This window comes from Salvelinus fontinalis, chromosome 1 (assembly GCF_029448725.1).
Source record: "Salvelinus fontinalis isolate EN_2023a chromosome 1, ASM2944872v1, whole genome shotgun sequence".
Lineage (NCBI taxonomy): Eukaryota > Metazoa > Chordata > Actinopteri > Salmoniformes > Salmonidae > Salvelinus > Salvelinus fontinalis.
The window spans coordinates 24,161,213-24,185,932 of NC_074665.1; the positions used below are offsets into that span (position 1 = coordinate 24,161,213).

Here is a 24,720-nt window from a genome sequence, read left to right on the forward strand (position 1 = left end):
CCAATGCCAGTTCACATTCAATAAAATATTTATGAAATATTTGCAATATACAACCAAACCTACCCTGCAGTCCCTGTGTATTTTAACACTATATCAAACAATGTATCTTGTTATGTAGTATCCATTGTTGGAGCAAGGACAATTATTTATAGTTGAATGTTTCACACAGTTCAGATGAATGGCAGTTCTCAATAACACATACAAATAACCAGGCATGAACCCTGAAAACAGATTGAGTAGGAAGCACATTCAAATGCCTAGTTGTATCACATCAGAAGTCAGAATTCACATCGAAGTTGCTCAGGTGGAGGCCAAGTACGCTCTGTGGAAATAATATCAAACATGTGAATCATCCTAACTGACATTGTCCACAAAATAAATCCCAATATTAAAGCATAGGCCAGAGACCTTTGACAAGGACAAGAACACGAGACAAAGACAAGGAATAAGATTCAAATGCACAGCAACACATCAAGATCCCTTGCGTACAAAGGAATATACTGTGCCGGAATCAAAATATCCTTCATTCAGAGAGATACAATCCATTCAAAGTCATGCAGATCCAATTTGAGATGATGCATGCAATGTTATTCTCTGGGTTCAAACCACGTGCATTGGTTTCATGCTGACAGACCCATACCTTTGACCTTTTGGCCAAACACTAAACTGTAGTTAGCTGACTGCTTCCAAACACGTGCCCTTAAAACAAATCACAGAACATACAGCATGTGGCAATGTTTAGGTATCAAAGTTATCAGTTAGCGTGAACTATATAACAATCTGAGAACCATTGATTTTCACAGACAATTTCTTAAATTAATTAATGTACTGGAACTTCAATTCACTTCTCAAATTGACTGAACTGTAATGGAGTTAACCCCAACCCTGTTGATGAGTGATTAAAGTCCTGCTCACCAGAGTCCATGAGGATGTGGAGAGGGGTGTGGTAGGCCTGCAGGTACTGCTGGGGGCTCAGAAGGTCTCCTCTAGACAGGAGCTGAACCAGGATATCCTGGGGGACTATCATCTCTGGTACTTCATCCAGAACAGAGCCCGGGGGCATCTTTGACCCCTGTAGAAATACATAGAGTTGATAGAGGCGCCAAAAAATAATGGTCTGTCAGAAATTAGAGATTCCGCTTATGGTATCTAGAGTAGGACAAATTGAATTCAAAAATAGCAGGTGGATCTTCCTTTAAATGAGCCCAGGATATGATAAGTCTCTGTAGTCTAACCGATGCTAATGATAAAACACCTTGGTGGCTTTGAGGAGGTGATTCCCCAGCTTGAGCAGCATAGACAGGGCCGTGCTGACCAGTGTGTCTGTGTCCTCCTCCGGCCCGTCTCTACTCAGCATCCCACCCAGCCTGGGCTGCACATTCAGCACCTTGTAGCTCCACTGCTGGAACAACCTGCTGGGAAGGTCATGTGACATCACCAGGACCCTGGGCGCCTCGATCAGGACACTGTATGACAATGATAGGGACCATGACAACATCAAGACAGCATGTCAAGCAATGTTTATGTCTGGGTTTTAGTCAGCTATATTGAGGCTGGAATGCACATGCTTAACCAGTGGTGTAAAAGTACCCAATTGTCATACTTGAGTAAAAGTAATAGAAAAGGACTCAAGTAAAAGTGAAAGTCACCCAGTAAAATACTACTTGAGTAAAAGTCTAAAAGTATTTGGTTTTAAATATACTTAAGCATCAAAAGTAAATGTAATTTCTAAAATATACTTAATCAAAAATAAAAGTAAAAATAATTTCAAATGTATTATATTAAGCAAACCAGATGGCAAGATTTTCTTGTTTTTGTAGTTTACGCATAGCCAGGGGCACACTCCAACATTCAGACATAATTTACAAACAAAGCATTTGTTTTTAGTGAGTCCGCCAGATCAGATGCAGTAGGGATGACCAGGATATTTTCTCTTTATTAAGTGCGTGAATTTAAATTTTTTCGTAAGAATTAAAAATGTAACGAGTACTTTTGGGTGTCAGGGAAAATGTATGGTGTAGAAAGTACATTATTTTCTTTAGGGATGTAGTGGAGTAAAAGTAAAAGTTGTCAAAAATATAAATAGTAAAGTAAAGTACAGTTACCACAAAAAACTACTTCAGTAGTACTTTAAAGTATTTTTACTTAAGTACTTTACACCACTGTGCATAACCCTCGGGAACTTAGTAGCAGAAGAGATAAAACTATGATATATTGATTCAAATCTGCATAGTAAGATACTCTACCAGTGTGGCCGTTCCTGCATGTCCCTCAGATCCTGCAGCAGAGACACAAGAACCTCGCTGGAGGACTAGCAGAGAAACAAAGAGCATGGTGATTAATGAAAATACCATATCATTATGCTAATCAATAGAAAGATGGGCAATGAAGGTTCACCTCTTATTAAAGTTATTGGCTGAGACTAGTGCCTTGTCGCTGCATTGACGGGGGATTTTGACAGATTTGTATATATTATATGAGTTTCATTAATAGGTGTTACTGGTTAATCTTGTTTACCTCAATGACATGAAGCATGCAGGTTGGGTACAGCAAAAGCAGGCCTGTGATAGCATCACCTTGGTAATACCTCTGCAAGCGCTGGTTCAGTTCTTCGTAGTGTACTGTACAACCAAAGGAGAAAGAATGTACGGTTACTTGCATAACCCCGGTTCACTGATAACAGAGTGAGGTATCTCACTACTGGAAACGCCTTGGTTTGCATGAATAAGCTTTATTGCATCCAATATATTGTATAAGGATCACCCCATAATGTCCTTCCTTTTTCACTCACAGACCTAGGTGTGTCAGCCAGAAAGTGGCCCATAACAAAAGACTTGTTCAAATAACCCCAACTAAGGAGCATCCTAAAGTAATGGAACGGCTTTCCTCTTCCTCTTCATCTGAAGAGGAGGAGCAGGGATTGAACCAATATGCAGCGGATTGTGAAGACATGATTTCTTAAAGAAAAACACGAAAACACGAACTTGACTAATAAACTAACAAAACAACAAACGGTGTAGACAGATCTGGACGACGGACTCACATAACACACGAGAACGCACGAACAGGGAAAAAAGCCTACACATAAATGACACTGAACAAACAAACCCGAAAACAGTCCCGTGTGGTGCAACGACATACACAAACACAGGAGACAATCACCCACAACGAACACTGTGAAAACACCTACCTAAATATGACTCTTAATTAGAGGAACGCCAAACACCTGCCTCTAATTAAGAGCCATACCAGGCAACCCATAAACCAACATAGAAACAGAAAACATAGAATGCCCACCCAACCTCACGTCCTGACCAACTAACACATATAACAAACTAACAGAAATAGGTCAGGAACGTGACAAGTAAAGTAACTTTTTCTGTGAAGAGTATTTGTAGCGGAAGTATGTCCCAACATCATACGTTCATAAACACATCATCAAATCAAATCAAATGTTATTTGTCACACGCGCCGAATACAACAGGTGTAGACCTTACAGTGAAATGCTTACTTACAAGCCCTTAACCAACAATGCTTTAAGAAGTTAAGAAAAAAAAGTGCTAAATAAAAAATAGATAAGTAAAAAATAGAAAATTAAAGTAATATAATTAAACAGCAGCAGTAAAATAACAAGCTAGGCTATATACAGGGGGTACCGGTACAGAGTCAATGTGCACCGGTTAGTCGAGGTAATTGAGGTAATATGTACATGTAGGTAGAGTTAAAGTGACTGGAAAGCATTTTGAACGTTGATTTTGATTTGACCTATCAGCTATAAACAAAATCATGCTCCGTAGGAGAAAGAGAAACCTGAGTCAGTGTACAGGAAGGACCTCTATCAGTGAAATAGTGATGCCTTGTAATCCGCCCTGGAATGCACAATAGCTCTTAAATGTGTTCTACAGTAATGTTTGGCTGACCTCCCAGGTCTTTCCTGTCTGCGAGTTGCTGGGGGAGGCTGGCGACGACTATCAACCGGTGTAACAGGAACTTCTGGAGAGACAGAGAAGAAGGGTATTAAGCTATCTGATGAGTGAGAGAACAGGTATCAAGAATAGACAAATAGCAGTAGGCCTATTGGCCCTACTTAAATAGTTAAGGCTACAAGCCTACCTAACTCTGGATGAGGTGGGTTTGGTTGGGATAGTGATAAGTAAACACATTTGTTGCTCTTCGGTTGTGTGTGTATGTTATTTTGTCTCGACTGAATAAATAAACGATACATAAAAAATACAAATAAAATAATAATGAAAGCAAACCAGCGACCCACTGACCAATCACACAAACAATCAATCAAAGACATAAGCGACCACTTATGTCGCTTATAGCTGGAGCCGGCCCTGCCTATCCTTCCAGGACACTCTTTATACAGTACAAGCTGTTCAAATCATATCGTTTACATTGCAGTACCTTGCAAACAATGTGGACTCTTAGATAAATAAGTAAAGCATTGAACTTGACTCTTGAATATTGTTCCTTTAGCCCTCCCAGACAATGAACTACACAAACCATCTCCTCTTGAGGATTAAAAAGCCGTCTTTGCTTCATATGGCAGTGAAACAAGCTAGTCCCAACATCTTCCTCCTTCTTTTGGTCAAGACTTAGTAGCTGGCTGGATGCCTCCATTTCTTCTCTCTTTCTCTCTCTGTCTGTCTCTCTCTCAGTCAAGTACTGACTGGGGCAGCAGCAGCAGATAGCCCTCCCTTTGTGTTTACCACTTGCATGGTATATCCTGGATACCTACTGTTCCCCCTAGTGCAATAAAGCCAATCCTTCTTCGCTCCGCTGCAGTACACAAGACTGCCAACAGATCCACTGATAACAGACCCAGCCCTATTTGTAAGGGGATGCTCGTACGTAGTAGAATGAGGGAGAAGGCAGGTCCTCCTCGGCCACACACACACACACACACACACACACACACACACACACACACACACACACACACACACACACACACACACACACACACACACACACACACACACACACACACACACACACACACGCACACACACCACAGTCACCCTACCCACCGCCCCTACAGACACTCCACGACACTACCCGCCTATGCTTGGGTACCTTATTTACTCTCTGGATTGCCAGTTGAAGAGGATAAGTCTCTATGACAACGAAACATTCTCCTTTTGTAGTAGAAGGTCCCATTTGAATATGAAATAGGGCCTCATTTGAATGTGAAAGAGGGCCACATAACCAGGCCACACCATAAACACCACAGTGGCAGTTTCACAACACAGGGTACAGGGAGTATTCCAGGTTTGCTTGTTAAAAAATGACTTGCATTGTTATTGCAGGCACCCAGACATCATATCACAGAGATATCTAATAATAAACATATGTTCACACCACTCAATCTATAGGCCTAGGGCCACGGATCACAACTGTGGTGTTATGAGTTCGCATGGAGATCACCCATTTCATGCACTGAGAAGTTTATTTTTCTAGCACTGCGGCACAAAGTGCCAGCACAAACCTTTCTAACGGCCCTGTGGGACTCTTCCAGCTTTGCAAGCAGCGACATTCTGTCTTCAAAGGCGGAGTTCCAGATGGTAAAGGGCGCATTATCAACTTCGTGCGACCTGGAAGCCATTACTGACAATGGATGTTTGGAAGTGTTACTAAGCAACAAATGTGGGGACTGGAATGAGGGGGGAGCAGGAAAAGACTCGGGTTATGCACCTGTGTGTGAGCTGGATTCAAGACAGGTGACTTACCTTCGAGTAAAGCCTTTAATAAAGCCGTAAAAATAAAGTCTATAATAAACAGACGTGTCCAGTTATTAAGTTAGCTAAATGTTTCCCCCCAGAATGTTTTTCAAGAATAGGAGAGTATGACTAGATCACACCCAAAAATCTACCAATTTATTCATCACTCAACAACAATATGATCCTAGTTCGAGATAGCCTGGCAAATGTTTCTTTGTTCATTCTCAGTCAAATACTGTAAGCATTATCATTTTTAAAACGTGTATTTGAAAACGTATATTGCAGCTTTAAACCACCAGATGACGCTAAAACAAAGGTCCACCGATTTGGATGCGCTTGCTCTGCTCATCACGTGCGTGTCTTGCCCTTGTGTAGGCTGCGCGTGAATCACAGCATCAACAGTTTCCTCCAAGCACAGAACCACCAGGCGGGACGACTACGATGGACTGAAAACCATCGAAAGGGGGCGAGACATCGAATGGAAATGTTCAGGTACATCGCAACATGTACTTATCAAATTGTGTATAACGTTGACGCGATGTATCATTGTCTTTATTTGAGTAAAATGCATGAAAATACAATTCCTTCGAATTGATGGGGGTAGTTAGCTAGCTAGCTAGCTAGCTAGCCAAGCGACGCCCGGTGTACCCGAGCTGAGCGGCCACCCATGTTTGACAGCTGACGGTTTGGTTTTGACAGTTAATTTAGGCGTATCTTGTAACTAATGACAGTAAGTTAAATGGCAATGGTCCCCGAGCTACATTATTTGCGATAGATATTTAGATAACGATAGTTTATAATCTCTTAGTTTGAGGGCCAAGGGGCCAGGCTTGAAAACTGAAGACCCTCAAGCAAGGATGATATTCACTGAAACTTGGCTAGAAATACTCAATAATAGTAGTTAAGTTTGATAGCTACGTTACAACAACATATTTGACTGATATAACGTTATTCACCATATAGCCAATTATTTACCAATATTCTGCACCACATTTTGTGATATCATTTTTGCAATGAGGAGAATTTCTCCTTTCAGTATAATGGCAATCTTGTCAGGTAATGCGTGCAGGGTTGCCAGGTCTAGTTAAAATTTCCAGGGCAATTGCAACTCAACCTGCCCCCAAGACTTTAAAACTAGCAACAAGAGGGGAAAAATGTAGTCCTAAAAACTAGATATGAGTGACCTCTGGTTCATTTAGCTATCCCTATGGAAAATAATAGGGTTTTGGAATATAAGTTGAAAATAAGGTCTGAGGTTAACTCATTAACTAATTTATATGTTTTGTTCTATAATAGCAGTCAGTTAACATGACCTTTATGAATTATGAAGCCTTTGTGCTTTTTTTTCATTAAATAAATGCTTCAAAATTCACAAGAAGTTGCGTTAGCTGATGAAGATTATCAAATAGAACAAAACATTATGTTTTCCACAGACCTTATTTTTGCCGTTAATCCAAAAACCCTACAAAAATGCCATTGACTTTCCCCATAGGCTTTGTTCAATGAACCATGGCGGAGTTAGTGCCTACAAAAAGACGCCTTTACTGTTTCTCTCCATGACATGAGGGAGAAGTATGTAGCTAGCTGGTGCTGTTCGTTGTTCTTACATCACTTCTTACAACCCCCCCCCCCCCCCCCCCCCCCCCCTCCGGTCCTCCTCATCACTCACTCACTAACTCTCTTACTCAGCAACAGCCTGTCTCACTGCCTAGTAGTCAGTAGCAGCGGCAGGTAACAGTGAAATGTATAGATTTTATTTTAAAGAGAAATGCCATGGCAACCGCAATGCAATTTAGAAGTAGCCCAAATTTAGAAGTGCCTTGCACAAGGGCACAGCGACAGCTAATTTGTTTTTACCTTGTTGGCTCCGGTATTCAAACCAGCAACCTTTCGGTTACTGACCCAATGCTCTAATCTCAAGGCTACCTGCCACCCTGCTAAAAAATTCAGTTAAACATTTGAAAATTGACTCATCTGACTATTTATGCACGATGACAATGCATGTTAGTAACCTCATTGAGAATGTTTTAATTTAAAAAATGGGTTTAATTAAAAATAATATGAAAAGAAGTGCCTTTTTGGAAGGCTAACCTGTTAGAGACTAGCCAGGTAACATGGCATAAATTATAATGTAGTTAGCCAGCTAGTCAAAGAACCACCGTAAGCTCAACTATCATTGATTAATATTTTGTTAGCTAGTGACGTTAGCAAAACCGCTTGATACGGTACAGGATTTTACTATGGATTATTGATATGGATCTTGGCAGCATCATTTGGTAAGTCTCTGTTATTAACAACCCTACATGTCTGTAGCTAACTCTTCTGAACAGACACATAGCTAGCTTGCATTGACTGCATACTCATTTTTATAGCCAGCTTTTTATAGCCCAGCTAGAAAATAACACATGGAATCATGTAGTAAACAAAAAAGTCTTAAACAAATCCAAATACATTTTAGATTCTTCAAAGTAGCCACCCTTTGCCTTGATGACAGCTTTGCACACTCTTGGCATTCTCTCAACCAGCTTCACCTTGAATGCTTTTCCAGTTTTTTTATGCTGAGCACTTGTTGGCTCCTTTTCCTTCACTCTGCGGTCCAACTCATCCCAAACAATCTCAATTGGGTTGAGGTTGGGTGATTGTGGAGGCCAGGTCATCTGATGCAGCGCTCCATCACTCTCCTTCTAGACCACAGGTGTCAAACTCATTCCACGGGGGGCCGAGTGTCTGCGGGTTTTCGCTCCTCCCTTATACTTGATTGATGAATTAACATCACTAATTAGTTAGGAACTCCCCACACCTGGTTGTCTAGGGCTTTATTGAAAGGAAAAACCAAAAACCTGCAGACACTAGGCCCTCCGTGGAATGAGTTTGACACCCCTGTTCTAGGCCAAATAGCCCTTACACAGCCTGGAAGTGTGTTGGGTCCATGTTGTGTTGAAAAACAAATGATAGTCCCACTAAGCGCAAACTAGATGGGATGGCGTGTCGCTGCAGAATGCTGTGCTAGACATGTTAAGTGTGCCTTGAATTCTAAATAAATCACAGACAGTGTCACCAGCAAAGCATCACACCTCCTCCATGCTTCACGGTGGGAATTACACATGCAGAGATCATCCGTTCACATACTCTGCATCTCACAAAGACACAACGTTTGAACCAAAAATCTCAAATTTGGACTCATTAGACCAAAGATTTCCTCTGTTTCCTAATGTCCATTGCTCGTGTTTCTTGGCCCAAGCAAGTCTCTTCTACTTATTGGTGTCCTTTAGTAGTGGTTTCTTTGCAGTAATTCGACCACAAATTGACAGTTGTGGCTGTTTCGGGTGATGTATTGTTGTCTCTACCTTCTTGCCCTTTGTGCTGTTGTCTGTGCCCAGTAATGTTTGTACCATGTTTTGTCGGGATGCACGATATATCGGTGAGCATATCGGAATCGGACGATTAAAGCTAAAAATGCCAACATCAGCATAGGACCGATGTCTGGTTTAACGCCTGTGCAAAACCGATGTCATAGCTGACGTGCATACCTATATAACGTAAATAGATGGCGTAATGACACCACAAAAAATACAGCGCTACACAGAACAAAAGCAGAAAAATACTAAGCGCACACTTCCAACAACTTGAGTAGTCATTTGAAAGAGTAAGAACATTTCAGCAAGACAACTCAATGGCGAAATCCATCAACGCCAAGATAATGGAATTCATTGCCCTTGACAATCAACCGTCCTCTGTCGTGGATGATGTTGGCTTTTGCCGACTTATCGAGCCCCGGTACACACTATTTTTCAGATGTTGCCCTACCAGAGTTACACAGTATTATTGAAACGTACATCTATGAGCTGCTTGCTATGAGCGTCCACTGCTATTAGCTTCAAGACTGACATTTGGACCAGCGATGTTGGACCCATGAGCATGCTGAGTCTGACAGCACATTGGGTCGAAGAGTATTTCATGCTAAGGAAAGCCATATTGCATGCTCAAGAATGTGCTGGTTCTCATACCGCTGCTTCCATTTCAATGGCATTTGAGAACATGTTTGAAACTTGGAAACATGAACACACTCCTAGCCCCAGTCGAACAACTGACTCGAGAAATAAGCTAATCAACTGCGTCTGCCCTCTGTCATGGCATTGAAATGCCTGCTCAACAAAACTGCAGACGCAGACCGTGGGGTTAAAACTTACAAAAGTACGCGAGGCTGTGAATAAGTGATTCGGTGGCATTCTCTCTGAGCCTCTACTGTGTTGCCACCATGCTCGATGCTAGGTACAAGGACCGCTACTTTGATGCAGACAAGAAACAGGGTTTACATGAAATGCTACATACACAGTTGGACAAGATGGAAATAGACACTTTCTTGTGGCGGTCCTCATCAGAGCCAGTTTCATCATAGCGCTTGATGGTTTTTGCGACTGCACTTGAAGAAACTAATGATAGACTGTTTCTCTTTGCTTATTTGAGCTGTTCTTTCCATAATATGGACTTGGTCTTTTACCAAATAGGGCTATCTTCTGTATACCAACCCTACTTTGTCACACCACAACTGATTGGCTCAAACGCAATAAGAAGGAAAGAAATTCCACAAATTAACTTTTAACAAGGCACACCTGTTAATTGAAATGCATTCTAGGTGACTACCTCATGAAGCTGGTTGAGACAATGCCAAGAGTGTGCAAAGCTGTCATCAAGGCAAAGGGTGGCTATTTGAAGAATCTCAAATTATAAAATATTTTGATTTGTTTAACACATTTTTTGGTTGCTACATGATTCCATTTGTGTTATTTCATAGTTTTGATGTCTTCACTATTATTCTACAATGTATGAAATAGTAAAAATAAAGAAACCCTTAAATGAGTAGATGTGTCAACTTTTGACTGGTACTGTGTGTATATGTGTGTGTGTGTGTATGTATATATATATACATTTTATTTAACCCCTTTTTGGGTAAGCACAAAACTAACGTCATACTTCCTTTTTGTAAAACAATAATAATAATTTAAAAAACTTCCTTCAGACGAGTCCCAAGAACACCATGTTCGTGAGTCTCCCCTTTTCATAGTAGTCATAATAGTTTGTAGTTCAAACCGTTTGGATGCTACATACAGTTGAAGTCGGAAGTTTACATACACCTTAGCCAAATACATTTAAACTCAGTTCTTCACAATTCCTGACATTTAATCAGAGTAAAAATTCCCTGTCTTAGGTCAGTTAGGATCACCACTTTATTTTAAGAATGTAAATGTCAGAATAATAGTAGAGGAAGATTTATTTCAGCTTTTATTTCTTTCATCACATTCCCAGTGAGTCAGAAGTTTACATACATTAAATTAGTATTTGGTAGCATTGCCTTTAAATTGTTTAACTTGGGTCAAATGTTTTGGGTAGCCTTCCACAAGCTTCCCACAATAAGTTGGTTGAATTCTGGCCCATTTCTCCTGACATAGCTGGTGTAACTCAGTCAGGTTTGTGGGCCTCCTTACTCGAAAAAGCTTTTTCAGTTCTGCCCACAAATTTTCTATAGGATTGAGGTCAGGGCTTTGTGATGGCCACTCCAATACCTTGACTTTGTTGTCGTTAAGCCATTTTGCCACAACTTTGGAAGAATGCTTGGGGTCATTGTCCATTTGGAAGACCCATTTGTGACCAAGCTTTAACTTCCTGACTGATGTCTTGAGAACTTCCTGACTGATGTCTTGAGAACTTCCTGACTGATGTCTTGAGAACTTCCTGACTGATGTCTTGAGAACTTCCTGACTGATGTCTTGAGAACTTCCTGACTGATGTCTTGAGAACTTCCTGACTGATGTCTTGAGAACTTCCTGACTGATGTCTTGAGAACTTCCTGACTGATGTCTTGAGAACTTCCTGACTGATGTCTTGAGAACTTCCTGACTGATGTCTTGAGAATTTCCTGACTGATGTCTTGAGAACTTCCTGACTGATGTCTTGAGAATTTCCTGACTGATGTCTTGAGAATTTCCTGACTGATGTCTTGAGAATTTCCTGACTGATGTCTTGAGATGTTGCTTCAATATATCCACATCATTTTCCTTCCTCATGATGCCATCTATTTTGTGAAGTGCACCAGTCCCTCCTGCAGCAGAGCACCCCCACAACATGATGCTGCCACCCACGTGCTTCACGGTTGGGATGGTGTTCTTCGGCTTGCAAGTCTTCACCTTTTTTCTCCAAACATAACGATGGTCATTATGGCGAAACAGTTTTATTTTTGTTTCATCAGACCAGAGGACATTTCTCCAAAAAGTACGATCTTTGTCCCCGTGTGCAGTTGGAAACCGTAGTCTGGCTTTTTTATGGCGATTTTGGAGCAGTGGCTTCTTCCTTGCTGAGCGGCCTTTCAGGTTATGTCGATATAGGACTTGTTTTACTGTGGATACAGATACTGTTGTACCTGTTTCCTCCAGCAGCTTCACAAGGTCATTTACTGCTGTTCTGGGATTGATTTGCACTTTTTGCACCAAAGTACGTTCATATCTAGGAGACAGAAGGCGTCTCCTTCCTGAGCGGTATGACTGCTGCATGGTCCCATGGTGTTTATACTTGCATACTATTGTTTGTACAGATGAACGTGGTACCTTCAGCCGTTTGGAAATTGCTCCCAAGGATGAACCAGACTTGTGGAGGTCTACAATTATTTTTCTGAGGTCTTGGCTGATTTTCTTTTGATTTTCCCATGATGTCAAGCAAGGAGGCACTGAGTTTGAAGGTAGGCCTTGAAATACATCCACAGGTACACCTCCAATTGACTCAAATTATGTCAATTAGCCTATCAGAAGCTTCGAAAGCCATGACATCATTTTGGGGAATTATCCAAGCTGTTTAAAGGCACAAGTCAACTTTGCGTATGTAAACTTCTGACCCACTGGAATTGTGATACAGTGAATTATAAGTGAAATAATCTGTCTGTAAACAATTGTTGGAATAATTACTTGTGTTATGCACAAAGTAGATGTCCTAACCGACTTGCCAAAACTATAGTTTGTTAACTTCTTATGGCTGCAATCCCGGTAACGATATGACAACAGCCAGTGAAAGTGCAGGGCGCCAATTTCAAAACAGAAATCTCATAATTAAAATTCCTCAAACATACATGTCTTATACCATTTTAAAGGTAATCTTGTTGTTAATCCCACCAAAGTGTCCGATTTCAAATAGGCTTTTCAGCGGAGTCACAAATAGAGATATAATTAATCACTAACCTTTGATCTTCATCAGATGACACTCATAGGACTTCATATTACACAATACATATATGTCTTGTTCGATTAAGTTCATTTTTATATCCAAAAACCTCCGTTTACATTGGCGCCATGTTCAGAAATGCCTCCAAAATATCTGGAAAATTGCAGAGAGCCACGTCAAATAACAGAAATACTCATCATAAACTTTGATGAAAGATACATGTTTTACATAGAATTAAAGATACACTTGTTCTTAATGCAACCGCTGTGTCAGATTTCAAAAAGCTTTACGGCAAAACACAATATTCAATCATCTGAAAACAGCGTTCAGCCACAAAAGCAAGCAAATACAGTTACCCGCCCAAATTGTGCAGTCAACAAAACTCATAAAAAGCATTATAAATCTTCACTTTGCTGATCTTCGTCGGAATGCACTTCCACAATAAATGTTTTTTTTTTTTCGGTAATGTCCATCATTTATGTCCAAATAGCTATTTTTGTCGCGTGTTTGGTATACAAATCCAACGTCAGGGAAGCGCGTTCACTAAAACCTGACGAAATGTCCAAAAGTTCCGTAACAGTCCGTAGAAACATGTTAAACGATGAATCAATCTTTAGAATGTTGTTAACATAAATCTTGAATAACGTTTCAACCGGAGAATTACATTGACTTCAGATGAGCGATGGAACGGAGCTCCCTCTTATGTGAACGCGCATGGTCAAAGAATGGTCACCTCATGGCAGTGGTGACTCATTCCTGTCTCCTTCGGCCCCCCTTCACAGTAGAGTCATCAGACAAAGTTCTACAGACTGTTGACATCTAGTGGAAGTCGTAGGAAGTGAAAACTCATCCATATCTCGCTGTAATTTCAATGGGAGCTTGGTTGGAAATCTACCAGCCTCAGTTTCCACTTCAGATTTTTTTTCAGGTTTTTGCCTGCCATATGAGTTCTGTTATACTCACAGACATAATTCAAACAGTTTTAGAAACTTCAGAGTGTTTTCTATCCAATATTAATACTTTTATGCATATATTAGCAACTATGACTGAGGAGTAGGCCGTTTACTCTGGGCACCTCTGTGCACCTTTCATCCAAGCTACTCAATACTGCCCCTGCAGCCATAAGAAGTTAAGACATTTGTGAAGTGGTTGAAACACTTAAACTAGTTTTAATGACTACAATTTATGTAAACTTCCGACTTCAACTGTACGTTTTCGTGAGAAGACCGATTTTTTTTGTGATGTCTCATGGTCTGGCAAACACCACTCTAGCTCTGCAACCTTTCACCGGCAGATGTGGTGGATTGAGCCGCATCCAATGCAAAAAAAACTCTGTAGCTTAATCTGAGGGATTTATTTTATTTTTTATTTTTATCCCATTTTCTCCCCAATTTTCGTGGTATCCAATCGCTAGTAATTACTATCTTGTCTCATCGCTACAACTCCCGTACGGGCTCGGGAGAGACGAAGGTCGAAAGCCATGCGTCCTCCGAAGCACAACCCAACCAAGCCGCACTGCTTCTTAACACAGCGCGCCTCCAACCCGGAAGCCAGCCGCACCAATGTGTCGGAGGAAACACCGTGTACCTGGCCCCCTTGGTTAGCGGGCACTGCGCCCGGCCTGCCACAGGAGTCGCTGGAGCGCGATGAGACAAAGATATCCCTACCGGCCTAACCCGGACGACGCTATGCCAATTGTGCGTCGCCCCACGGACCTCCCGGTCGCGGCCGGCTGCGACAGAGCCTGGGCGCGAACCCAGAGACTCTGGTGGCGCAGCTAGCACTGCGATGCAGTGCCCTAGACCACTGCGCCACCCGGGAGGCCCCTAATCTGAGGGATTTTGATGGGGATTTTTTTAATTATGTTACTTAGATTGACGCACCTGTGCACCTGTGCGTCAATCACGTTCCACTTTAATAATAGCATGAGTAGTGGCCTTCAAGTAAATCACAGAACAAGCTAGACTACATGGCAAATTGGCAATCCACTGCAGTATTCTGTTCATCCTCCACTGCAGTATTCTGTTCATCCTCCACTGCAGTATTCTGTTCATCCTTGTAGAATTTCTGTACAGAAAATTAAGCTGTTTTACTGCCTCGCTCAAGACTGTCTGACTCAGTCTGGCTCAGTCCTTTGTGGCCATGAAAAGTATTTTATGTCTCTACATTCAATGTAACTTGATGCCAGAGCAGAGGTCAGTCAGTTAGCAACATTTGTTCCCAAGGTTTCTATCAATGCCACTAACTGTACTGCACAACAGAAGTATTGTCCATCTGTCTATTTAGCTAGGCTACCTCTCACTCTTTTCTTGAGTGGTAGGCTATGGGAAATTCCATGGTTACAGAATTATGCTGAGACTGATTTTTTTTTCACTTTAAAAATGTATGCCAAACAAACTATTGATTTCAAAGTTTAACAAACCATACAACTCTATGCACAATGACTACTTTGAACAGTTTACACAGTGCAAAACATTTACTGGAAAACTGAATTATGGTGAAATCTGTTTTATTCTGTAAATAAACTTTATATCTGCACAGTTCTTTTTTTGTTTTTGTAAAATCTTCTGTGGAAATTGTTAAAAGTAGCCCATGTGCATATGGTTTATTAAACTTGGAAATCAAATATTTTGGGGGGGTATACATTTTAAAGTGAACAATCTAGAATTGCCCCTACCTAACACTTGGTTGCCCACTTGTATTAATCGCAGGGCAGAAGGTCAGTGTTAGGGACTTTTTCACAGATCACGTAGCCATTTGCTTTGTCTCATGTTCTAAACTTTTTTAAATTGTTTTTTACTTCACCTTTATTTAACCAGGTAGGCTAGTTGAGAACAAGTTCTCATTTACAGCTGTGACCTGGCCAAGATAAAGCAAAGCAGTACAACAACAAACAAACATACAGTCAATAATACAATAGAAAAGGTCTATATTCAGTGTGTGCAAATGAGGTAGGATAAGGGAGGTAAGGCAATAAATAGGCCATAGTGGCAAAATAATTACAATATAGCAATTAAACACTGGAGTGATAGATGTGCAGAAGATGAGTGTGCAAGTAGAGATACTGGGGTGCAAAGGAGCTAAATAAAATAACAGTATGGGGATGTGGTAGTTGGACGGGCTATTTACAGATGAGCTATGTACAGGTGCAGTGATCTGTGAGCTGCTCTGATATCTGGTGCTTAAAGTTAAGGATCTGATGGAATTGTTGGTTGAAAAAAAACATACTTTTGCTTTGTATTTGCCCTACAAAATATAATAGTATTGACTGAGCTCGTACCTGTAAAACCCAGCGTTTGTTATATCAAAGTTATTTGCCCAGATATTCTCACAACTTCCTTTGCAAATATGTAATGTGACACACACACTGTGAAACTATATTTTGCAATTGTCAATGATTGTCAGCACACTGGCCAATGTGCTAGAAATTCCTCTCTGCTGCTGAGAGATACTGTGCCTTCAGAAAGTATTGACACCCCCTGACTTTTCCCCCTGACTTTAAAATTGATTAAATAGATTTTTCTGGTCACTGGCCTACACACATTTACCCCATAATGTCAAAGTGGAATTTTTTTTTAATTATTTTTTTCCCTAATTTATAAAAAATAGAAAGGTTGAAATGTCTTGAGTCAATAAGTATTCAACCTCTTTCCTATGGCAAGCCTAAGTAAGTTCAGGAGTAAAAATGTGCTTAACAAGTCTCACAAAGTTACATGGACTTACTCTTGTGCAATAATAGTGTTTAACATAACTACCTCATCTCTGTACCCAACACATACAATTTCAAACACAGATTCAACCACAAAGACAAGGGTGGTTCTCCAATGCCTCGCAAAGGGCACTTTGTAGGAAAAAAAACGTGGCAAAGCAATTCACTTTTTGTCCTGAAAGTGTTATGTTTGGGGCAAATCCAATACAACACATTATGGAGTACAGCTCTCCATGCTTTCAAGCATAGTGGTGGCTGCATCATGTTATGGGTGTGCTTGTAATCGTTAAGGACTGGGGAGTTTTTCAAGAGAAAAATAAATGGAATGGCGCTAAGCACAGGCAAAATCCTAGAGGAAAACCTGGTTAATCTGCTTTCTACCAGACACTGGGATATGAATTCCACTTTCAGGAGGAGTAAATTAAAACACAAGGCCAAATCTACACTAGAGTTGCTTACCATGAAGACGGTGAATGTTCCTGAGTGGGCGAGTTAGTTTTGACTTAAATCTACTTAAAAATCTATGGCAAGACCTGAAAATGGTTGTCTTGCAATGATCAACCAATTTGATAGAGCTTGAAGAGTATTGAAAAGAATATTGGGCAGATGTTGTACAATCCAGGTGTAAAGCTCTTAGACTTACCCAGAAAGACTCACAGCTGTAATCGCTGCCAAAGGTCTTTCTACAAAGGTTTGAATCAGGGGTGTGAATACTTAAGTAAGTTTGATATTTCTGGGTTTTATTAGCGAAATGTTTCTTAAAAATGTACTTTGTCATTATGTATTGTGTGTACATGGGTGAGGGGGAAAAATCTATTTAATCCATTTTGAATTCAGGCTGTAAGACAACAAAATGTGGAATAAGTCAAGGGGTAGGAATACTTTCTGAAGACACTGTACCTAGGCTACTTCCTGTGGTGACCATTGTTTACGTTCATCAAAACCCCACATTCATTGCAGAATTGAGAGTGAGTAGAATCTATTTAAAATTCCATTCTAGATTCCACATGTTCATTTGACCTACTACAGTACAGTTACGCCTCGATCACACCGATTAGCGTCATTGCGCAAAATGGTATGCAGCACCATCTGGATATGTTTGCAACAAAAGTTCATCATTCACCTTCTGCTACCATTTCTGTCAAATTTGTCTATGCAAACAGTTTTATGTATACGTTCAATAAATCCAACGTATGCACCACACAGAATGCACTGCAACTGCCTCTGCAACGGAATGCTGCGAGGCAATCACAGCGTTCCATTGGAAATTAATGTACTTCTGGTGTAACAAAATGCAATGACGCTGTCGGTGTGGTCAAGGCGCTAGGCTCTTACATCCTAGGCAACTGATATCAAAGGTGGCAGGTAGCATAGCAGTTAGAGCGTTGGGCCAGTAACCAAAAGGTTGCTAGTTTGAATCCCAGAGCTGACCAGGTAAAAAAATCTGTCAATGTGCCCTTGATCAAGGCACTCAAACCAAATTGCTCCAGGGTTGCCGTTGATAATGGCCGACCCTGGCTGTGACCTCACTCTGCGAGGGTGTCTCAGGGAAGGTTGGGATATGGGACAAATATAAGCACCCACCAAAAACGCTTATTTATTCAAATAATTTCTATTGTCATTCACTTGCAGCCTTTTATCAAATTATTCTACAGCACCCACATAAACCTACTCCGTGAGTGGTTAGGCCTGTATCAACCCATAACGCTGACATTTGATTGGGAGCAATATAGCAGCAGTCTGTTACACAGCAGTCTGTCCCCCCCTCCTCCCCATGGCCTCGGCTCAGGGCTCCGGGCTGGTTTCATATGCAGCGCCTCACCTCCATTCCCTTATCTCTAATTATGGAGTAACTGTGATGAATGGGACTTCGAGTCATACTTTTACCTCAGGGAAATGAGTGTCTCATTTTATACCGCCATCTATTTCACTTTTATCATTGCTATTCACTGCATATATTTCCTTTATGGAGCAGTAGCTGTGGACTTTTCCACATAGTAAGAATAACACTCCAAGGAACTTGCAATAATGAGTTGTTCTCCATGGTCCTTCAGAACATTAAGCTAGTCGTAATTGAACATGCTCAAATGTACTCATTGTATCTTTTACTTTTTTACTTTCGGTTTTGTACACAGAAGAGAGGTTCTATGGCTTTGGCACACAGTGCATAATAAATGATTACTGGACAAGAGTTAAAATTGCTGAGTTGGTCACCATTCCAGTCAGTTATGTGTTTTTTAACTCGATACAGAAGAGAGGGCACTCAACCATTACGCATAAACACACTCTGGCACTCGACTACAACTGTACAGAGAAAGCTTGAGAAGATGTATTGATTGAAAACGACAGAGCAGGGTACTGCATGTCATTCTGTCAGCAGTGTGTCTATTGAAAAATGTCTCCGTGTCACTGATGGATACTCTGTGTACTCTAATCTGGACCTATTCTATGTCCTTTTTGGCTAAATATCTAATGTATCATATTTGCTATGGTGGTTGTTTATTGCCGCTCAACTTTTGTGACCCAACAGTGCTACTGATATATATGATTGTTTTACCATGTGCAGTTGTGTAATAGAACTTGTTTCTATTGATTTTTCAGATCTACATGTATACCATGGACACTGATATGATTCCAAAATTCTCCTCGAAAGACGAGGAGATTAACTTCTGGAAGGCTCTTTCCCTCAAGTACAAGAAAAAGTAAGATCTGCACAAATAATGCCTTTTGTGTTACATTAATGCTATCTCTATGGTCATCATCAGGCTTAACTTTTACTTGAACTCACAAGGAACTCCGAGGTGTTACAGTATGATGTTTGAATCCTGTGGTTTCACTGTGTGCATGGGATCAGAGTAACACTACCTGTACCTGTACTTTAAAATCATGAATACTTCTGAAAGGAAATTCCCCAGACAGACTTGTTACATGGACCTCAAATGGCTTTCATCATTCTGTCATTTTAAAGAGCTGTATTGAATGATAGATCCAGTTTCACCTGTGACAGTCCTTTATGTAAGACCTTGTTAGGAATTTCTTTCAATGCTCCTTTATACTCCCAAAGGCACAGATCTGGTTTCACATTAAAAACAGAAGCCCTAGTATGTCTCTCTCTTCTTATATAGTCTACTGAATGGGATTACGTAATAGCGGTGTTAGATTTATCTTTTCTCATCTGTGAGTGACTGACAGTGGGCAGCAGACCACTCTGCTCCCTGTAATGGAATTATCTCTGGTCTATTTCTCTCAATGAACATCCTCATCACAGAGCATAGGCCTACTGCTGTTTGAAATAAGACTGCTGATAAGATCGCAGTGGGCCACAGACACACCCAGCACTAGGGGAAACTACAACCAGTTATATAAGGGGAATTTCCATGTTAAAGGACCCATGAGCACCAACATGTGAAGTTTATAGGAGCATGCCACATTGGGTGTAAAATTAAAGCTAAAAGTCTATTTTTTTATTATTTTTATAAAGGAATATATATTTTTCAACCATTTTCCCATCCTACAAATTAGGAATAAGCAAAGGCTTTGATTTCTGTTCAAACAGATGGAAAAGGGGGTCTTTTTTTGTTTAACCAGGTAGGCTAGTTGAGAACAAGTTCTCATTTACAACTGCGGCCTGGCCAAGATAAAGCTAAGCAGTGCGACACAAACAACAACACATTGTCTTAGACAACATCTATCAGAAAAAGTCTTAAAGGTATTAGAAAGCACAGTAATGTTGAAGTAAAGACCCCTCCCAACTAATATCAACACTTATATTTAGTTTTGAAGAAATGATTTACCTTTTGTAAGTTTAAGAAACATAGCCTTGTAATTCTGTTTCCAAAAACCCACATCTTTAAGATATTTTCTAAGTTCACAGTAAAGGTAAGTAAAGTAAACAAGTAAAGGTAGACCTACCAATTAGTTAGTGTTTTTACTGATATCAAGTTTGTTTATGAATTATAAAGTGATTAAAACTCGCAATTATGTTATAAAATCGGAATTTAATTGGCTACAGTGGGAAATCAGTCACAAACCACAGTTGGTTCACCTGCTACTTTCCTCCCTTCCACTGGCATACTGTTATGTTCAACTGATTTCAACTGTTTTCTTTCTTGTTCTGTCATCTGGTGGTCAAAGCAAGAGTGAAAACAGTCTGGACAACCTCTCATTCTCCCTCTGCTTCTCTCTCTCTCCCTCTGCTTCTCTCTCTCTCCCTCTGCTTCTCTCTCTCTCCCTCTGCTTCTCTCTCTCTCCCTCTGCTTCTCTCTCTCTCCCTCTGCTTCTCTCTCTCTCTCCCTCTGCTTCTCTCTCTCTCTCCCTCTGCTTCTGCTTCTCCCTCTGCTTCTCTCTCTTGCTCTCTCTCTCTACTTATATTCTCTCTTCTCTCTTAATGTCACTTCTTCTGGCTCTTACTGACACCTACCACCTACCCTCATTCCATTTACCCACTGAGCATTGACTGGCACCGGATGTCCATTGAGGTTGAAAAGTAGTTAAAATTTGGTCAGTCTGCCCTGGCCAGACCAAATCTGAACCAATCATATACGTTTATGTTTCACAAGTTTGCACAGTACAGTAGAGCACAGTATAAAACAGTACAGTTGAGTCAGGGGTCACGTTAATGCAGAATTATCCATTTTTCACACTGAAAAAAAACAAACGCATGAGAATTATCTTGCTGTGTTTTGGGAACACCGATTTTAAAATGCTTGTTATTATAATATCTTCTCGGCATCAGACAAATTTTGTGCTTCATTTGCACTTTTCCATTCGGATGAGAATTCACAAACAGGCATTCTATCAGCAGACAGTGCTCTGACTGATGTGTAGCTACTTGTCTCCGGTACTTTTATCGGTGTAGCCTACCTACTTTTCTCTGATAAAATGCAAGATTAACTTCATGCAAAGCATTAGGAAATGTAGCTGGCTACATTCTTTCTATGGTAAACATTAGAAATATGATGGCCATGCATTGTTTTACCAAAATTAAACATGCTTTTTCATTGTAAGATAATTTACTTGTGTGGCTGTAGCCAAATAGTGTTGCACTTTTGTTGTCATCTGATGAAAATTAAGCCACATTTTCTGCCGAATGTGTTGCACTAATGTATTTTCTGTGATGGAAACTATAGTTGCACTCCCGTAATCACTCTTGAAGCAGAAAAACACTGACTTTCAATATAAAAAGCAGGTGAAATGGTTGACGGTCTGTGTTTTGAAAATGCTGATTTCTGAACTCTAACACAACCCCTGGTAGAGTACAGAACAGTAAAGTAGATTACTGTACTGTAGATTATAGTTCAGTACAGTAGAGCACACTAGCGTAGAGTGTACTGTACTGAAAATATCTGCTGTACTGTGCTGTACTCTGCTGTACTGTGATGTCCTAACTTGTGAAACATAGACGTCTATGATTGGTTCAGATTTGGTCTGGTCCAGACCAACCAAATGTGATCTTGTTTGGAGGCAGAGCTCAAGAGAATAATAGCCAGTGTGTAGAATAATACCCAAATTTGCAAAAGAAGGATGTTGCATATTTCTACCTTTGCGTACCTATTCAGGATACATCACCATGAAGAGAAGGATATTCCTGTCCATAATTATGCATTTCTGTATAGTACAGATCAAAGACCCATGTAGGCCAAATTCCTTCACTGAAATTCCGTTACCGGATGTAAATCCACTTCACTTACTGTAGTTCAATAACCAAAATAGATGTTTTTCCTGACGTCAGTGTCATGTCATAGCTGACACCCTATTCTATCTGCAGACATCTTTGAATCTTAATTCAGAGCAAATATGTAAATTGTTAAAATTAGTCCATGTGCATAGAGTTGTATGATTTTGTTCAACTTTGAAATCAAGGGTTTTTGTTTGGTAACATTTTGAAGTAAAACAAATCTGAGTCTCCGCCTAATTCTATTACTGTGGAATTGCCCTAAGGCTCTCTGGACATTTACACCCAAGGGGATTCAAATCCACTTCCCTTTGTATTGCTCGATTTAAATGTGTTTCTGATGAATTTGTCATGAATTCTGTAGTGAAGCAGTTGTACAATATTCTTCCTTAGTATCAACAATGGATGCTCTTACTTGAGGATTCCCCCAAACTCTGTTGCAAAACATTTTGGGTAGTAAAGTGAGGAGGATGGTCGTGTTCCCTGACAGCTCAAGGATATCCAATAGGGTCATCTGCCTCAAGCTGTTCAAAGACCACGAGGGTGCTGCTGCGTTTGGAATAAACCACAGATGGAGGAAGTGGGCTTTCCCCTTCAAAAACACCACTGCCCCCAGGGTCACAACACAGGACACCCCATAGAAGGACAGTGAGTTCTGTTTGATGGCTTTCCTGGCTCCAGGCTCCCCTTCCACCCTGTCCCGCCAGTCACATGCCTGTAGCGTGCCATTCCGATGGCCCCCGGACACTGACATTTTTAGAGCAGCTGTGTGTATATCCATGGCTGTAGCGGGCGCCGGATACATATTTATATAACCACACTCAACCCCCCCCCCCCCCCCCGAAACACTGTTAAGCTGTGTAACAGTACAAATCCCGTGTGAGCTTTGTTAGCCCAACAAGTCCAACCGTAACGCTGGCACGTTTTTAATTAACGGGAGCTGAGCTAGAGTGGGGTTTGTGAGACAAGGGCTGATCCCGTAAGTTTTTTTTTTTTACAGAAACGTCTGAATGGTTTGAGCTACACAAAACATGCTCTGCCCTAGTCACATACCCACTGTAAACAACCCAACCTCCTGGTTATTTATAGAATATCTACTGGTGCTCTGAGCAACAGACAGTCTGTTTCCGTATGGGGAGGCCAGGGTGGACTAGTGACGAGATGTGTTATCAAACAATGAGGGGAAGTCAAAGGGTTCTTTGATTAGCTGGGTCAAGTGATTCTGATTCAGTTACACTGAACTCACGTTTATTGTCCTACAAGAGGAACATCTTGGCACAGCTCATACATGAATACATAAAACAAATATGAAAACACAGAAGAAACAAACAGTCAGGCATTAATCCTGTGTGGGCTTTGTTAAGCAGTGTAACTGTACAAATCCTGTGTGGGCTTTGTTAACCAAAATGAGTCCCACCGTAACACTGTTTTAGACTTCTAACCCTTTTAAACATTGTGTTTGTGTTACAGACTTCTGGGTTGAACCATTGGGCTTTGTTAAAGGGATAATCCACACCAAACCACTAATCCCTATGTTTAACAGTGTAAAACTGTGGGGGGGGGGTGTAAACCAATGTTTAATTTTGTCGTTGTAACAAGATTGGTAGAATTGTCAATCGTTTTTGGAAATCTGTTGCAGCTCAAGTCTACTCAAACAGGAAGTACCTGTGCTAAGGTCTTAACTTTGGTCTGACCAATCAGAATCCATGCTTCAAGATTTCTTTTGATCACCAGGATTGGGATATGTTCTGGGTAGCCTCAGAGAATAACATCGACGAATACACGGATACGGTGACTGAGTTCATCAGGAAGTGAATAGGAGATGTTGTACCCACTGACTATTAACTTACCCAAACCAGAAACCGTGAACTGAAAGTGCGAACGACCGCATTTAACCATGGCAAGGTGACTGGAAATATGACTGAATACAAACAGTGTAGTTATTCCCTCTGTAAGGCAATCAAACAGGAAAAATGTCAGTACAGAGACAAGGTGGAGTCGCAATTCAACGGCTCAGACACGAGATGTATGTGTCAGGGTCTACAGAAAATCACGGACTACAAAGGGAAACCAGACACGTCACGGGCACCGGCGTCTTGTTTCCCGGCAAGCTAAACACCTTCTTTGCCCACTTTGAGGATAACACAGTGCCCCTGACGCGGTCCGCTACCAAGGACTGTGGGCTCTCTGTGGCCGACGTGAGTAAGACGTCTAAGCGGGTTAACCCTCGCAAGGCTGCCGGCCCAGACGGCATCCCTAGCCGTGGCGGCAGAGCATGCGCAGACCAGCTGGCTGGAGTGGTTACGGACATATTCAATCTCTCCCTATCCCAGACTGCTATCCCCACTTGCTTCAAGATGTTCACCATTGTTCCTGTACCCAAGAAAGCAAAGGTAACTAAA

General features: G+C 40.9%; 2 protein-coding genes across 8 annotated transcripts in view; one reads left to right on the plus strand and one right to left on the minus strand.

The window, feature by feature from the left end:
- Positions 1 to 10: 10 nt before the first annotated feature.
- LOC129848925 (testis-expressed protein 47) lies at positions 11 to 5,634 on the minus strand. Of its 6 annotated transcripts, XM_055916233.1 has the most exons (8): positions 4,510 to 4,838; positions 3,921 to 3,993; positions 2,518 to 2,621; positions 2,247 to 2,311; positions 1,256 to 1,466; positions 916 to 1,072; positions 641 to 699; positions 11 to 322 (listed from the first exon to the last, which is right to left on the minus strand). In XM_055916233.1, exons 1-7 carry the CDS (start codon positions 4,624 to 4,626, stop codon positions 662 to 664), a joined length of 765 nt encoding a protein of 254 aa, XP_055772208.1. In that variant the 5' UTR covers positions 4,627 to 4,838; the 3' UTR covers positions 11 to 322; positions 641 to 661. The 6 variants fall into 6 exon arrangements, 5 of the variants coding, with proteins under 5 accessions (XP_055772208.1, XP_055772111.1, XP_055772157.1 ...); XM_055916136.1 differs by lacking the exon at positions 641 to 699; XM_055916182.1 differs by having other exon boundaries at positions 11 to 699.
- Positions 5,635 to 6,098: 464 nt separating this feature from the next.
- LOC129849391 (nuclear distribution protein nudE-like 1-A) overlaps positions 6,099 to 24,720 on the plus strand; it is a 38,519-nt gene continuing 19,897 nt past the window's right edge. Inside the window, exons 1-2 of one of the 2 annotated variants that reach the window (XM_055916336.1) lie at positions 6,099 to 6,218; positions 19,246 to 19,346. In XM_055916336.1, coding sequence (XP_055772311.1) covers positions 19,252 to 19,346 — 95 coding nt within the window. In that variant the 5' untranslated portion in view covers positions 6,099 to 6,218; positions 19,246 to 19,251. The remainder of the gene's footprint in view (positions 6,219 to 19,245; positions 19,347 to 24,720) is intronic. The other variant, XM_055916281.1, reaches the window with a different exon arrangement.

Coding starts and splice junctions, on each gene's coding strand:
- LOC129848925 (XM_055916039.1), bottom strand. CDS start 5,611: ATGGCTTCCAGGTCGCACGAAGTTGATAATGCGCCCTTTACCATCTGG. Junction 3,994..5,494: donor CCCACAGGGCCGTTAGAAAG/GTTTGTGCTGGC, acceptor CTGTCTCTCCAG/AAGTTCCTGTTACACCGGTT. Junction 2,622..3,920: donor AGACAGGAAAGACCTGGGAG/GTCAGCCAAACA, acceptor TTGGTTGTACAG/TACACTACGAAGAACTGAAC.